A 16,777-nucleotide genomic window follows, 5' to 3' on the forward strand; every position below is an offset into this window, starting at 1 on the left:
GTGTGTGTGTGTCACTGTGTGTGTGTCACTGTGTGTGTGTGTCACTGTGTGTGTGTGTGTCACTGTGTGTGTGTGTGTCACTGTGTGTGTGTGTGTGTGTGTGTGTGTGTGTCACTGTGTGTGTGTGTGTGTCACTGTGTGTGTGTGTCACTGTGTGTGTGTGTGTCACTGTGTGTGTGTGTGTCACTGTGTGTGTGTGTCACTGTGTGTGTGTGTGTGTCACTGTGTGTGTGTGTCACTGTGTGTGTGTCACTGTGTGTGTGTGTGTGTGTGTGTCACTGTGTGTGTGTGTGTGTCACTGTGTGTGTGTCACTGTGTGTGTGTGTGTGTGTGTGTGTGTGTGTGTGTGTCACTGTGTGTGTGTGTGTGTGTGTGTCACTGTGTGCGTGTGTGTGTGTCACTGTGTGCGTGTGTGTGTGTCACTGTGTGTGTGTGTGTGTCACTGTGTGCGTGTGTGTGTGTCACTGTGTGTGTGTGTGTGTGTGTGTGTGTGTGTGTCACTGTGTGTGTGTGTGTCACTGTGTGTGTGTGTGTGTGTGTGTGTGTGTGTCACTGTGTGTGTGTGTCACTGTGTTTGTGTGTGTCACTGTGTGTGTGTGTCACTGTGTGTGTGTGTCACTGTGTGTGTGTGTGTGTGTGTGTCACTGTGTGTGTGTCACTGTGTGTGTCACTCTGTGTGTGTGTCACTCTGTGTGTGTGTCACTGTGTGTGTGTGTCACTGTGTGTGTGTGTCACTGTGTGTGTGTGTCACTGTGTGTGTGTGTGTGTCACTGTGTGTGTGTGTCACTGTGTGTGTGTCACTGTGTGTGTCACTGTGTGTGTGTGTGTGTCACTGTGTGTGTCACTGTGTGTGTGTGTGTGTGTGTCACTGTGTGTGTGTGTGTGTCACTGTGTGTGTGTGTGTGTGTGTCACTGTGTGTGTGTGTGTCACTGTGTGTGTGTGTGTGTGTGTGTCACTGTGTGTGTGTGTGTCACTGTGTGTGTGTGTCTGTCACTGTGTGTGTGTGTGTCACTGTGTGTGTGTGTGTGTGTGTGTCACTGTGTGTGTGTGTGTGTGTGTCACTGTGTGTGTGTGTGTGTGTGTCACTGTTGTGTGTCACTGTGTGTGTGTGTGTGTGTGGTGTGTGTGTGTGTGTCACTGTGTGTGTGTGTCACTGTGTGTGTGTGTGTGTGTGTGTCACTGTGTGTGTGTGTGTGTGTGTGTCACTGTGTGTGTGTCACTGTGTGTGTGTGTGTGTCACTGTGTGTGTGTGTCACTGTGTGTGTGTGTCACTGTGTGTGTGTGTCACTGTGTGTGTGTGTCACTGTGTGTGTGTGTCACTGTGTGTGTGTCACTGTGTGTGTGTGTCACTGTGTGTGTGTGTCACTGTGTGTGTGTCACTGTGTGTGTGTGTCACTGTGTGTGTGTGTGTGTGTGTGTCACTGTGCGTGTGTGTGCTGTGTCACTGTGTGTCACTGTGTGTGGTGTGTCTGTGTGTGTGTCACTGTGTGTGTGTGTCACTGTGTGTGTGTGTGTGTCACTGTGTTGTGTGTGTGTGTGTGTCACTGTGTGTGTGTGTCACTGTGTGTGTGTCACTGTGTGTGTCACTGTGCGTGTGTGTGTGTCACTGTGTGTGTGTGTGTGCGTGTGTCACTGTGTGTGTGCGTGTGTCACTGTGTGTGCGTGTGTCACTGTGTGTGCGTGTGTCACTGTGTGTGCGTGTGTCACTGTGTGTGCGTGTGTCACTGTGTGTCACTGTGTGTGTGTGTGTGTGTGTGTCACTGTGTGTGTGTGTGTGTGTGTGTCACTGTGTGTGTGTGTGTGTCACTGTGTGTGGTGTGTGTGTGTCACTGTGTGTGTGTGAGCGTGACACTGTGTGTGTGAGCGTGACACTGTGTGTGTGAGCGTGACACTGTGTGAGCGTGACACTGTGTGAGCGTGACACTGTGTGAGCGTGACACTGTGTGAGCGTGACACTGTGTGAGCGTGACACTGTGTGAGCGTGACACTGTGTGAGCGTGACACTGTGTGAGCGTGTCACTGTGTGAGCGTGTCACTGTGTGAGCGTGTCACTGTGTGAGCGTGTCACTTTGTGAGCGTGTGTGGGACACTGTGTGTGTGACACTGTGTGTGTGTGTGTGGGGGGGGGGGGGGGGGGGGACACTGTGTGTGTGTCACACTGTAGGGTGGGGACCGGAGCTGCGCATGGGGGGGGAGGAGCGGAGGGAGGAGGGAGCGGAGAAACATACAGGGGGAGTGGAGAGGAGGGACCCGGAAAATTTTAAGCAACCCCCCCTCCTGTCCATTGGTCGTCGCCCCCGTCCTGTACACTGTCCCCCCCCTCCTGTCCACTGTCCCCCCCTCCTGTCCACTGTCCCCCCCCCCCTCCTGTCCACTGCCCCCCCCCCCTCCTGTCCACTGGTCCCCCCCCCTCCTGTCCACTGTCCCACCCCTCCTGTCCACTGTCCCCCCCTCCTGTCCACTGTCCCCCCCCCTCCTGTCCACTGTCCCCCCCTCCTGTCCACTGTCCCCCCCCTCCTGTCCACTGTCCCCCCCCTCCTGTCCACTGTCCCCCCCCTCCTGTCCACTTGTCCCCCCCCCCCCCCCTCCTGTCCACTGTCCCCCCCCTCTCCTGTCCACTGTCCCCCCCCCCTCTCCTGTCCACTGTCCTCCCTCCCCCCCTCCTGTCCACTGTCCTCCCCCCCTCCTGTCCACCTGTCCTCCCCCCCTCCTGTCCACTGTCCTCCCCCCCTCCTGTCCACTGTCCCCCACCAACCTCCTGTCCACTGTCCCCCACCCCCTCCTGTCCACTGTCCCCCACCCCCTCCTGTCCACTGTCCCCCCGTCCTGTCCACTGTCCCCCACCCCCTCCTGTCCCACTGTCCCCCCCTCCTGTCCACTGTCCCCCCCCTCCTGTCCACTGTCCCCCCCCTCCTGTCCACTGTCCTCCCCCCCCCCCCCCTCCTGTCCACTGTCCTCCCCACCCCCTCCTGTCCACTGTCCCTCCCCACCCACTCCTGTCCACTGTCCTCCCCACCCCCTCCCTGTCCACTGTCCTCCCCACCCCCTCCTGTCCACTGTCCCCCACCCCCTCCTGTCCACTGTCCCCCCCCCCCCTCCTAGCGGCAAATTTAACTCACGGGCAACGCCGGGTCTCTCAGCTAGTATTTTATATTCATCAGGTGTGCATACATATGGGATCTGGATAGAGGATAAATCCAATACCAGTATAAAAAGTCTATTTAGATAGACATGTTATTTGTATCAGGTCGCATCCACTATAACCACAGAACTGTTTAATTTGAGAATGGTAATCCGATCTTAAAGAAAGGGAGGCTGGACGCAAAGGGAAAGGAGGCGGGAGGGGGGGCGGGATATGAGACACTCTCCCCCCTAAAGCCAGATTGAAAAGGCAACCTAAATTCCTACACACATTCTTCCATATATCAGTTATCTTCATTGTATATACAAATACTTGCAAGTGTATAGCATCGGCGATCAAATTATTGTGTCCAAAAAGAAAGCAGCAGTTTCTGCTTCAGCAGAGAACCGCCGTTGACTCGCTGTAGTATCCGTCCTATCTGCACTCTGAGGGCGTGCATCTCCTGTCAGACGAATAGGCAAGGATCACCTGTACAACAGGTAGAATGAAAGAAAGGCTCCTTAGTAAACAATTATGTCCAAAATTTAACTTGCTGGTAAAAACAGAGTTTTATTAGAGGACAGAAAAAAGCATGGCAACCGAGATGAGCAGAGATTCTCTAAATCGTTTCACGCACACAGCGCTTTGCTAAGGAGCAGTGCTCTCCATCTACCTGTTGCACAGGTGATCCATGCGCAGAGTTAAAGTGCCTCGCTGATGAGGCATTACTTGAAGATGTATAGGAAAAGTGGATTGGCAAATGTTGGGAGGCGAGGCGAGTTCCTCGGGTAAGGAGCCTTAAAGACTTGCGTGCTTAAGTGACTGAGTGTAAGAGGCGAGAAGGGGTATAGTCAGAGACCTTGAACGAGTAGTTTAAAGCAGTGTTTGTTGGGGAGCCACTAAAGGCATTTCAGGGGTGCTAATGGTGAAGTTTGGCAGTACTGGGGTGGGGAGAAAGTAGTAGTCCGTATTGTGGTGATTTTGTTTTTTATTCATTTATAAAAAATGTTTTACAAGGAAGTAATACATTGTTACATCTCGTTTTCAAGTATGTCCTGGGCACAGAGTTCTAAAAATACATGGTTACATTAAAAGAACAGGGTTATACAGTCATTTCATGGACAGATAGAGTTGGAAAATTGGGTACAGAGGATAAAGGGCTTATGAGTTTTAGCTTGAAACAGGGCAGTTTTATCATCACCAAACATCAGTGAATGGCAGCACACGGCTCACACACTTTGGTTGCCCTTCGGTCGCACCAAAGACTGTCTGCCTTTAGGTCAACACAGATGTACACTGAGGTGGTTGATATTCAATGCAGCTGTGAATACAAAGGTCTCTGTGTCCTCTTGGCTCATTAACATTCCAGTGGGCTGGGTTTTGGAAAAGAGATGGCTATTCGTACTGGTATTTGTATTGTCTCAGTGCTTACAGGATCACAACAGGATCCAGTGACCAGAGCAAAAGTCGGCTATTAGGGAAACAAGACAATGTGCTGCTTATGGTAAGCCAACACTTATAATAAATAAATCATAATAATAATAAATGTAATATTTAAAAAAAAATGAATGTTTTTTTTTTTTTTTTGAGAATTTCCTAAAATATGTGGCAAAAGATATGTTCTTGATGGACATAGTAACCCAGGATAGGGGGCAACCTATTCTTAGTCTGCACACAGATATCCTGGAAAGACTACTCTTATGAAAATTCAGAGAACGAACAATTCAGCAAGAGGAAGTGGACTTGAAGTCATCAGATCATTATTTTTCGGAGGATGAATCGCCCATCTTTTTGATTTCGAATTCATTGACCGGCTTCTCAAGATAGAAGGATTATACAGATCGAGGACAAGCCTTCCCCTTCAGAACCTGGATATTTGCCTATTCAGAAGTCTACATAAGAAGCCAATAACCTTCCTTATTCACAGCTTGGGGAAGGATATGATTAAAGCAACCAGACAAAAAAGGTATCCGTGACAAGGAATTTGTGAAAATGTACCCATTTGATAAGAAGCGGAAGCTTGGGGTTGTTCCTTAAAGGTGGTCACAGCAGTATCAAGGTTTTGCTAGATTAACAACTCCGCCGGTAGACGATGCAGCCTCCTTTCATGATGCAATGGTAGACGGATAGAGGACATCTTCAAGTCATTTACTGCAGAGGCGCAGCTTGCAGGCCTTCTTCAGCTATATCGGTATCAAGAGAGAAACATCGCTGAATTCAGATTAAGCCAGCAGCATGGTCAAGACACTGTCGCAGCCAGAAGAGCGCTACGGCCTTGCAGGCAGTTTTGTCATCAAAGAACAATCTGTGCTCAATTTCTTTTGAGGGGTATATGTCTGGCAGGAAACTAGATTCTACCATTGAGAGAACCTCCGGAGGCGAGTTCCGTTTTTCCACAGGAAAGGATTTTGTACCCTCTACCACAAGTATGCATGAGGGCTAACGGCCAAGGCACGAGAGCCTATTGGTCTGGAAGTGCTTCTCTAGAGCAACCTACTTGGTGCAGAGGCCAGAGCTTTCGTTCGCGGGTCAAGAGTACATGAACCCAATATAGAGCAAATGGAAAGTTCGCATGAGGAGGAGTGACTCAGTGAGTAAAGACACTGACTGGCACTGAGTTTGAAGCAGGGGAACCTGACCTGGTTCAATTTCCAGTGTCGGGTCCTTGTGACCTTGGGCAAGTAACTTTTTCTCTCTGTGCCTCAGGCACCAAAAACATGGATTGTAAGCTCCACGGGGCAGGGACCTTTGCCTGCAAAATGTCTCTGTAAAGCGCTATGTAAAACTAGCAGCGCTATACAAGAACATGCTATTATTATTGTGAGATGAAGAGATCGAACATCCCACATAGGGATTCAAGCAATTTAGAACATTTTGAGCACAAATGGTTGTGGGTTCCGGTATGCTCAACGTTGTCTGTAGGGGAGATTGTCTGGGGTTAAAGACGTTATCCGGAAGACAGGCCTAACCAACAGCGTCAAACAGCTATTGAACGACCGAGCGAATGAACCGGTTCTGCCACGGGAGGAATATCGAGGTATCTACTCGCCAATAGTCATCTCACAGAGCTATGAAACAAAGAAAAAGCAGAGCACTGCAAGAAGCACCAGTGAGGAAGCTGGACGTAAAAAGGTTTATTAAGAATACCACATCTCCGCAGTCAACTCTGCTGCATTTCGTACCTGTCGGTACTTGCGTCAGTTGACTGCGGAGATGTGGTTTTCTTAATAAACCTTTATACCGGCTCTTTCTCCAGCTTCCTCACTGGTGCTTCTTGCAGTGCTCCATTTTTTATTTCTCTCCTTTACTACGGTTTTGGCTGGAGCATGCACTTGACGGGAGTTCTTCTGATGCTGCGATACCAGGGATTACAGAGGAATCAAAGAACGGGAGTTTTTTGTACTTTATTCCATCCCGATGCCCGTGTGACAGCAGGACTATCTTGATGACCGGTGCTTGTATGGGGGTGCTTTATCCGGCTAGTGCGGGCTCAATATTTGGGTACCTGCTGCAGGATTCCCCTCTTCTCCGCCCCCTCATCCCTCCGTCCTGTACCTGCACAATTGGTCTAATCATGCACAGGAAGACTCACTATCAGTATCATGCAAGCAGCTTCTATCTCCGGTCTTACTAGTTCAAACAATAATTCCATGGACATTTACAACAATCGATTAAAAAATGGCTGCACTGCGTCAAATGACGCCCCGTTGCCATTGCAACGCGGTGTCATTTTTCTGCCGCGTGGCCATTTTTTCTCAGGGCCTGCAGGGGAAACCGTAGAATTTTAAGGTGAGAAGACTGAGATCCCCACAGCCGGTAAGAGTTGTGATTGGGGAGGTAATTTTAATTAAAGTGCGGCCCGAAACGGCTCCAAGGAAAGCAGATTGGCCCGTTTCACTTTATGAATTGTGCAGGCCTGCCGTGGGCTGTCGGTCACGAAATGTCTGCACACATTCTCAGAATTTAGAGCGGTAATAGAGGCAATCAAGCACTTCTCACGACGGTGCAGCATGAAGATCAGGTCACACAACCGTAAGACGCTGACCAGTGCAAAAAAGTGGTTTTAGGTGCTCCTATACGGAGTTTGAAAACAGTGATATGTCTCAATCATAATAATATATAATAATAATATAAAAGTGTATACAGTGCACTATTTAACTAAAATTAGTGAAAGTGCAAATGTGTAAACAATAGTGAAAATTCGCAGCTCAACCCTATGAAGAGAAGGTCCAGATTCTCCTCTAGTCGAATTGTGGGTATAACATTGGGAAGCACAGGAATCACCATATGTGAAATAAAAAAATATTGTACATGGTGTAATATGTTCAGAAAATTAAAAAAAGACTCCCAGGTATCAGAAAAATGGGGACTCACACTTTCCCAGTAAAGAGACAGCCGTTTTCACACACATGTGACTTTAGATATCTTCCAAACTGGACAACAGTGGTCTGGACGTGATATTTCTCAATAGGACAGAGAAGACACTTTAGTGCAACACTGTTTGTTCAAATAATATATATATTGAGACAAATGGTATTGCACTTACATTTACACAGTGTAGCATGGACACATAATAATTTAAAGTCGAGAGTTGTTTGTCTGGATACTCAGTTGTTCACAGTCTGCCTGGCTACCGGTATGCGTTGCGTCACTTCCGGTAACGGGCCGCGTCACTTCCGGTTCCGATCAATCCCGATTTTGGGTGGCAAACGGGCAACAGTCAATTTCAGGAGCCAGAGAAACTCTCTCTCCAGACTCTACGCGTTTCGCTTTGCACAGCTTCGTCAGGAGTCAATATTTGTACTTTCAGTATATCTCTCTATCTATATCTGTCTATAGCTTTATCTACCTTCCTGATATAGAATTGACACTTGCCAACTCAACCCTGGTCATTCATACATTTTCTCTTAGATCTTGCTATCTCTTATGCCAATAGCAAAGCTCCCAAAGGTTGTCTCTGCACTTCCATGTTTATGAGCATTTAACTTCAAATTCTCTCATTCCTAGAACCACCAACCATTATTATTATTATATATTATATATTATTTTTTAAAGAGTAACCAATGCATTCATTCCTATTCTCTGATGGACATGCAGCCACTGAAAAAAGGGGAGCGATCATGTATGCATGAACAAGAGACTGGGCGCAAATCCTCCCGGGGTAATGTATGGAGATACACAGAGAAGATAAAAATAGTGCAATCGAGTATTCCCATAGTGTCTTCTTAGGATAGCATATAGTTAATACACTCAAGTGTCACAGGATTTCCAGCATTGAGGGACCCTTTTCAATGGATCTAGGTAGATGCAGAAACTTCCGTCTTCACACCTCAGGAATAAGAGGAAAATGCATAGTACAAATCAATTTTACTAATAGAAATGTAAATAATATAATTAAAAACTCAAACAAATGTGGGTATCGGGCATGTAGGACACGCTGAAATGGTCCAAAGTAGATCAGCTAGCTGCTGGAACAATTCTGCTTGTCTGCTGTGATGTGGATCCTCCAACTATAGCAACTCTCCAGAAATCCGTCTGGTCTGCGCAAACACAAAAATGGGACTGCAAAGTGCCAGGTGGGCTTGTACCCCTCTGATGGGTCACCTCTACTGCCGTCCTACGCATTTCGCTACTCCTGGTAGCTTCCTCGGGCTCCCAGGAGTAGTGAAAAGCGTAGGGCACTCTGAAGACATTATTAGAATACTCTATTGCACGATTTGTCTCTTGTTCGTGTAGCCCTTTAAGACCCTTTAGGAAAGTCTTAGACTGGAGCAGCATTCCACGGGGGTTGCATTATTTATCACCTTTTAATATTCGTGTAAACATTTGCACTTTTTCTGTTTGCGCGAGATCATGTATGTAAGAAGTTAAACTTAATGCAAGTGTCTTGTATGTGAACATGGCATTGGAAGAAAACTAGACATTATTGCCTGTTTTATTTTTAAGTGCATCCTTGGAATGGTTATTCTTTTAATTCTTGCTATTTACACATTCTACAAACTATTTTTGAAACCTATTTCTCCTGTATTGTATCATGTTTAATGAATGAGTCTTATTTAGAATCTCCTTATAGTGGTATCTAGGAGTAAAGTCCTTTTTCTTGCAGGGCACAGTTTAGGATATGGCTTTGTGAATTACTTAAATGCAAAAGATGCCGAAAGAGCAATAAACACACTAAATGGACTGCGACTACAATCAAAAACTATAAAGGTAAGAACATTGTGTTTGCGGGGGGGGGGGGGGGTTCAGTTTTGTTGCACATGGTATATTACAGTAGTTACATATAGTTAAGGGGAAGAAAAAAATATATAGACCTAAAGATAAAATATCAAAGCCCTAGATACTCTTCAGAGGTGAAGAGTGGGCAAGGAACTAAAGCCCCCTGTTACATGCACTCGCTGCCAGCAATATGAATACGTATATGTAACTAAAGGGTTAAGTGCCCATAATGCAACCAAATAGAATAAGGAACTTTCCTGACATGGGTGGTGAACTATAGTAGTGTGAACGTTAAAATCCAAACTTAAGAAGTCCATGGACCAAAACTAAAATAAATGGGACACAAATAGGCATTAAAATGATGTAGTACTGTATAACCAATGAACCAAGTGATACACTTTCCAGCGTAGTATCTGGTATAATGTAGTTTGTTCCCCCTGGTGGCGAAAGATTACCAATATCAGGCTGGATGCAGCAATCACCTGTGAACAGGAGTTGCTAAACCTTAGCTGCTGTGCCGTAATCGGTTTAGAACCCAATATAAGTGAACTGCAGTAGGTGAATAAATGAGGATCATGTAGCAGTAAAAAGGTTCAATCCCACGTACCCTGGCCAAAATGTTATTTTGTAAAAAAAAAAAAAAAAAAAAAGGTATTGTCTTTCCTGAACAAATTAACAATGCTAATAGCAAAGCGTTGTCCGTTGGGAAACTGGTCAATTTTTTAGGTGCCTCTGAGTGGGGAAATGTTGGTTAGTCAAGTGTTTTGTTTACCCTTATCCCACCTGTCCCGGTCAGAGAATCAAAGCAAGGTGAGAGGGCTCTGGCTGCTCAATAACTTGCTGATAACAGTGACATCACACAAGGAAGTAGCCAGAAGAAATCAAACTCCTCCCAAATCTAAATGTAAAACACAAATGAAAAATAAGTTTAGGTTTGGATAAGCGACATCACCCAGATGCGACATCTTAAACAATTCAGTGGAATTAGTTCACATTTGTCCTCGATGGGGGTTAATTGCCCATGTAACAAATTACCGCGCACTGAGACAGCGACAGGTCTTCTATAAGCAATCTCACACATCACCCATGTAAACTCAAAACCCAGACCCACCACATGTTTAAAAGACAGAGCCGTCTAGGACAATTTTGGTCGCGACCAAACGGCCGCCGGCGTTTCGTCAGAAGCTGCCACTTCGCTGCTACGGTAAGTGCCTTACCCAAAGCCCCTACACAAAAATTAACACTGGGGGTGCAATACTTTTTTGGGGGGCGCGGTGGTTACGGAGGCCCTACGCTGAGAGCTTCTATAAACTTACCTGGCTTCAGTCATGTGTCATCAAATAACGACCATTGCATGGAGACATGACGTCAAATGAAGCCGCGTGTCACATGACCCAGCAGCGTCATTTGACGCCACGGAGGTGAGGGGAGGTACAACGCAGGAGGAGAGCAGGCATGGGGGGGGTGGCGCAGTGCAGGAAGTTTGTGCACCTCTGCTTTCACACTACCCTAAATAGTAATAAAACATACCTTTTTGAAGCATCGAGGGTTCCAGCAGTGGATCTGATGCGGCATGAAGTCAGTGACCAAATTTCCTATTCTGATACAGAGCCCCAGTGCACATAAGTGAGGGTCAATTCGTTAAATTCTTGGGCCAAACATATGTAAGATTGCAGATTATGTCAAGGTGTGCCCCTTTTCTTCTGTAAGTCCTAGCCATCTCTGAGTGTTCTCTTTACCTCTGTGTTACTGATGGATCACAGACCTCCAAACAACATGACTAATCATAAAGAGAATGTTTGAATCGAGTGTTAGGACTTGCAGAAAAAGGGGTATAGTGGTAGGATGTTTACGTAGTACTTTAACCCCTTTGGCCTACCTTGCTATAGATAAGAAGCCAGTCGAGTATCAATGGGGTTAAAATAATTGTCTACCATATGACAATGTAATGATTTCTAGTTACATCACCCTGTAGTTGGGCAATAATGTAATAAAGAATGACTAGTCGATATTGTGATTCAGTCAATAACATACTAGGGACAGTTGGTGAAATATAGTTTCAGACCTAGAAACCTCATAGAAGGGCAGCACTGCCAATGTAAAGTTAATCGAAGCGCCCTCTTTCAGTCCCCACCCCTGCTTTCCCAGATCGGTTTGCTGCCTTCCTCTTAATCGCTTCCTTATAACAGGACAACACATTTTCAAATACAATTAATAAATAAGAAAAACCTTAAAGAAAAAAAAATCAAATAAATGAGTAGGGAAAATTGCCGCTTTAAGTCTTTTTTTTTTCCTTCTGAATCTGTTCCATGGGGTCGTCCGGAGATGAACAGCGCTATTTTAGTCTCTAGCGGGACATTTTGACCTCTTGATATTTAGCTTTTTATGTGCCAGTGTTTCATGTTCTTTTTGGGAAATCAATATAACTGCTATCCAATCCTCACTTCCCCAGCCCAGGAGGAAGCTGCCATGTCACCAGAGCATGAAATGGAAGTGTCCTATTGGATGACTCCGGCAGCCAGCTTTGCTTTTAAGTTAATTTTACTGGCACCTAAAAATATCTAAGTACATATAGGGGCGAGACGGTATTCCCAGAACTAGGAGTAGCACAGTTCAGCTCCAGGTTACCACTGGTTCAAATTCTGTGAGGATAAGCATAACAAAATGGAGGAATTGCTGCTTCCTGCTCAATTCTTCGTTGCCTGATTGGTAGATTCTGTATTTGCAAGTCGATATTTGACCATATGCAATTTAGTTGATTTAACGTGCCATGTACTGTATGTAAATAACTGGTTTATTGAGCCTTGGTGAATGAAGGACTATTGTGGTTACATTAAAGCAATTCTAGTGGAGGCAGTGTGGCTTGATTTTGTTTTAGTCTTGGCAATGTGAATATTTAACATTTTAATTGTGATTTATGAATTTACCAAAAACATTTTTTGAAGGTGTCCTTTGCCCGTCCAAGTTCAGAAAACATCAAGGATGCAAACTTATACATCAGTGGACTTCCAAGGACGATGACACAGAAAGATGTAGAAGATATGTTTTCATGTTTCGGGCGAATCATCAATTCTCGTGTCCTTGTTGATCAGGCTACAGGTAAATACATACCTCTCCTGATGTTTCAAACTATTAAAAGGTGCATTCATGCTTGGGTCAAAAGAGCTATAGAATTAATTTCTTGCATAGTTTTGGTTTTATTTTTTAACTTTAATTTGAGTTTCAATTATTATTTCATAAAGGACACCGGGAAAAGTATACAACACCCAGTGGCTGAAAATGAGTAAATATGCTTATGATCGCTCTTTGGAACACTTGTAATTGGCCTTATAGCCATGGTTCAGGTTTGAGAAGAGCTGGTTTGTCACGGTCTACAACGGTTGGCCGCGACCAAAACGCCACAGGTGTTCCGCTGTGACATGCAGGCGGGATATTTTACTGTGGTGCCCACCACGGGTGCGCCAGACTTCCCGCTCCGACAAGCCAGGTCTGAAAAGTGCATGTTTAAATGTCTTGTGTGGGACCGCTACACTGCCTAGACGGCCACTCCGACACACCATCTTTAAATGTCATGGGCGGCAGTTCTACCCGTTTCAACAAGCCTGACCTGGTTTTGTCGGGTCGGGCGCACGACGGATAATGCGGCACAATGTCCAGTGGCGAGCTGCCCTTCGGCGATGTGTCCCGGTGTCATTCCACCAGCGGAGTTTTGGTCGTGGCAAAACGTCATATTCTGGGTTTAACACTTCGTTTCAGTTTGACATTAAAATAATCAGATTACCTTAATATTTCCTATTAAATGCCATCTGTGTATGTTGTAGCTTTAAACTTTTGATTGATTACTGTTTAAAGGGAAATGGTGAAAGCTAAAGAGTGACATGCCGAGGGATCCATTTTTGGGGGTGTTTTTATGAATTTCTGTGGCTAGCACCTGTTCATTGACAGTGTTGTTTGTGTATATGTGTGTATTTTATTGTGTGAACTTCCAGTGCTTTTTATGTTTTGAACAGATTTTTTTTTGTTGTATTAGGAAGTTACACATTGTTTTGTGCAGATAATTATTTGAACATCACTTTTAAAATGCACCAAACATTTCTTAAATTGTAAGTTTAGGGGAAAGGTCACCGCATTAGCTAGGAAACAGTATCAAGATCGGGCAGATATGTCATATGTATAGATGGAAAAACAGGAAGGAGGAGCACTCCCTATTACTAAGCCAAACTTCCACAAATGGGACATTCCAGTGATGCCTCGCCACTCCGACGCGACATGTTTAAATGTCCTGCGGGACATTTAAAATACAGTTGTTGGAGCGGGCGGTTGGGACATAAAGCAGGCTGTCGGCCAAATGGCTGACGAAACGTCCCATTCTTGATGTCTTAAATTGTGTTTATAAAATGGGTCTGACTGGTTCTGAGGCTCCAGAACAAGTAGGAAAATAGGCTAAATAGGTGTGTGCCTAGGGGTCCCTCTTGTGCTGTCCTATTTTGTTTTAATTTTGTACCCTTTTTTTGTTTTTCAAGGTTTGTCCAGAGGGGTTGCATTTATACGGTTTGATAAGCGATCGGAGGCAGAAGAGGCTATTGGCAGTTTCAATGGCCACAAACCACCAGGCTCATCAGAGCCCATCACAGTAAAGTTTGCTGCCAATCCTAACCAGAATAAAAATATGGCCCTACTTTCCCAGCTTTGTCACTCTCCAGCTAGGCGATTTGGAGGGCCTGTCCACCACCAGGCTCAAAGATTCAGGTGCGTTTACTTGGAATCTTACCAGCAAGTTTACATTTCTATGTTAATTAACGTTCATTCAACATTAAATGAAAATAAAGCTCTAGCAGTGTGATCTGCACTGTTTTTGTATGCAACCAAGACACTGTTACAGGAAGTTAAATATGTATCTAATGGCTGATTGGTAAATATACTTTTTTTGTATTACACCTACTTTGATCACCAATTAGAATTTCAGCTCCTCTCATTTGGAACTTTTAGTTTCACCTCACCCCCCAACCCCCAAACATCCCCCTCCCGTTCTTGTTTTTTTAACGCAAATCAAAAAACATAATGAAACCATTTGGCAGTGTCATCCATTTTCTCTATACACAGTTAGCCCTGGTAAGAATTGAAGCGTCACTTTCTGCGGAAGAAGTCAGAGGTTGGAGTAGCAGTGTAGCCAAATCGATCATGAACCCTGTCCTGTGCCGCTTCATAACGGGGATGTACCATGTCACCTTGGCCTACAGTTTTCCATAGTTGGCCTTCCATTGGCAGATGGCAGGCTATTTTGCACCCTGCATTTAATTCTTAGAGCATTTTGTGTCTCTGTATAGCTTGGTATTTTCTGGGATTATTCTTGTGGAATTGATCTTGAGCTCAAGTAATATGGTTTTCCTTATTGTAGTGGGGTGGGGATACTGCTGTTGCTCTAACTGTTTGGGAATGTATTTTAAGTTATATAATTAGATGGCATTGTTGGTTAGATGGTTTCTGGTGCTGCATAGATTACCTGTGGTCTTGAACTGTCCATTTGTAGACTGTCTGACAGTGGATTGGTGGAATCCCAAATCCTTAGAAATGGTTATGTAACCCTTTCTCGACTGATGAGCATCAATAACTGTTTTTCTGAAGTCCTTTCGAGATTTCTTTTGATCGTGGCATGTGTTTCCACACACCTGTATGGTGAAGGCCAAACTTACACATTTTCTGATCTTTATGTAGAGTGGGGCCTCCCAAACTCACCCCTGAAGATCTACCTAATTATTTAAACAACTGGCTCTAATTATCCCATTTATGTAGCTGACAGTCAGGGTTTCACTTACTTTTGCACATGCCCTGACGCTTACTTACTCGTTGTCTAATTCATACACAGATGCGCCGCACGCCACACATTTGCACACATTTACACACATTTACACACGTGACACACTGAGAGATGGTGTCCAATGTCATGCAGTTGCTGCAAATAAGATCTTTGCTTGCATTAAACTGGGAATTGATGGAAGGGAAGTAAGCATAATTATGCTCCTCTATAAAGCATTAGTAAAACCACACCTTGAAAATGAAGTATAGTTTTCGGCACCACTCCATAAAAGACATTATGGAACTAGAAAAAGTGCATAAAAGAGCCACCACATTGATAAAGGAGATGGACAATCTGATTTACGAAGAGAAGCTAGCTAAATTTGTTTGTTTACATTAGAAAAGAAGCGTCTAAGGGCATATAACTATAGAAATATATTTGGAGTCATTAAAAGGAGCTTTCAAAAGAAACTTGAGTTTGGAGATTTTCACCTGCAACAAAGGAAAGGGTTCTTTACAGTAAGGGCAGTTAAAATGTGGAATTCATTACCCATGGAGACTGTAATGGCAGATAAAATAGATATCTTCAAATGAAGGTTGGACATCTTTTTAGAAAGGAAAGGTATAAAGGGATATAAACAAATAAGCTGTGTGTGCTGTGCACGCGCATAGTAAGTGAAACTTCTTTGACTTTTGTCACAGAAATTGTATTTGTGTTGGTGATGTTTTAATTAAAAATCAAAATACAAGTTCATTGACAACGCAAATAAATTTGACAGAATGCGCGTGCTCGGCACACATCCCCTGTATTAGCTATTTGCACTGATTGTTCGCGTGTGACCGAGAGTGCGCGCGTGTGACCGAGAGTGCGCGCGTGTGACTGAGTGTGACCTTGCATACCCCTCCTCCACATCACCCCTCCTCCACATCACCCCTCCTCCACATCACCCCTCCTGCACATCACCCCTCCTGCACATCACCCCTCCTGCACATCACCCTCCTTCACCTTATATATCCCCTTGCACATGACACATCCCCCCCTGCACATCACACATCCCCCCTGCACATCACACATCCCCCCCTGCACATCACACATCCCCCCCTGCACATCACACATCCCCCCCTGCACATCACATATCCCCCCCCCCCTGCACCTTACATCACCCCCCCTGCACCACCTCACCTCACATCACCTCCCCTCACCCCTGCACATCAGATCACGGCGGCAGAGCAGAACGCCGGCCTCCTCCTGCTCTGCTCCATGAGGCTAATCAGGCCCCGCTCCCTCAGTCAGCGGGAGGGCGTGGCTTGAGCGAAGGGACCCGGGACACGCTACTCTTCCCCTTCCTCCCCCCCTCCTCTCGGCTCGGGCTGCGGGAGGGAGCTGCTGCGGTCTGCCATAAGGTAAGCAGCTCCCTCCCCCTTCACCCACAAATGCCCTCACACTCAGCGGAAAGCGGAGGTAGGGAGGAGAGAGGCTGCGCGGCATGGCAGCGGCCGTTAGGAGCGGCGGCTATCGCCGCCGCATATGTCACGGTGTGTGGGGGGTGTGGGGCTCGGGGGGGGGTGTGGGGGGTGATTAGGAGCGATTAGGAGCGGCGCCGGCGCAACATGTGACAGGGGCGGTGTGAGCGGAGCGG

General features: G+C 45.7%; 1 protein-coding gene across 4 annotated transcripts in view; it reads left to right on the forward strand.

The window, feature by feature from the left end:
• The window catches only part of ELAVL1 (ELAV like RNA binding protein 1), a 67,372-nt gene that overhangs the window by 38,469 nt on the left and 12,126 nt on the right, over window positions 1–16,777 (forward strand). For all 4 annotated transcript variants that reach the window (XM_075611710.1, XM_075611712.1, XM_075611711.1 and 1 more), the window contains exons 3-5: window positions 9,229–9,332; window positions 12,287–12,440; window positions 13,865–14,090. In XM_075611710.1, the coding sequence (XP_075467825.1) occupies window positions 9,229–9,332; window positions 12,287–12,440; window positions 13,865–14,090 (484 nt within the window). The remainder of the gene's footprint in view (window positions 1–9,228; window positions 9,333–12,286; window positions 12,441–13,864; window positions 14,091–16,777) is intronic.

Source organism: Ascaphus truei, chromosome 8, assembly GCF_040206685.1.
Source record: "Ascaphus truei isolate aAscTru1 chromosome 8, aAscTru1.hap1, whole genome shotgun sequence".
Taxonomy (NCBI): domain Eukaryota; kingdom Metazoa; phylum Chordata; class Amphibia; order Anura; family Ascaphidae; genus Ascaphus; species Ascaphus truei.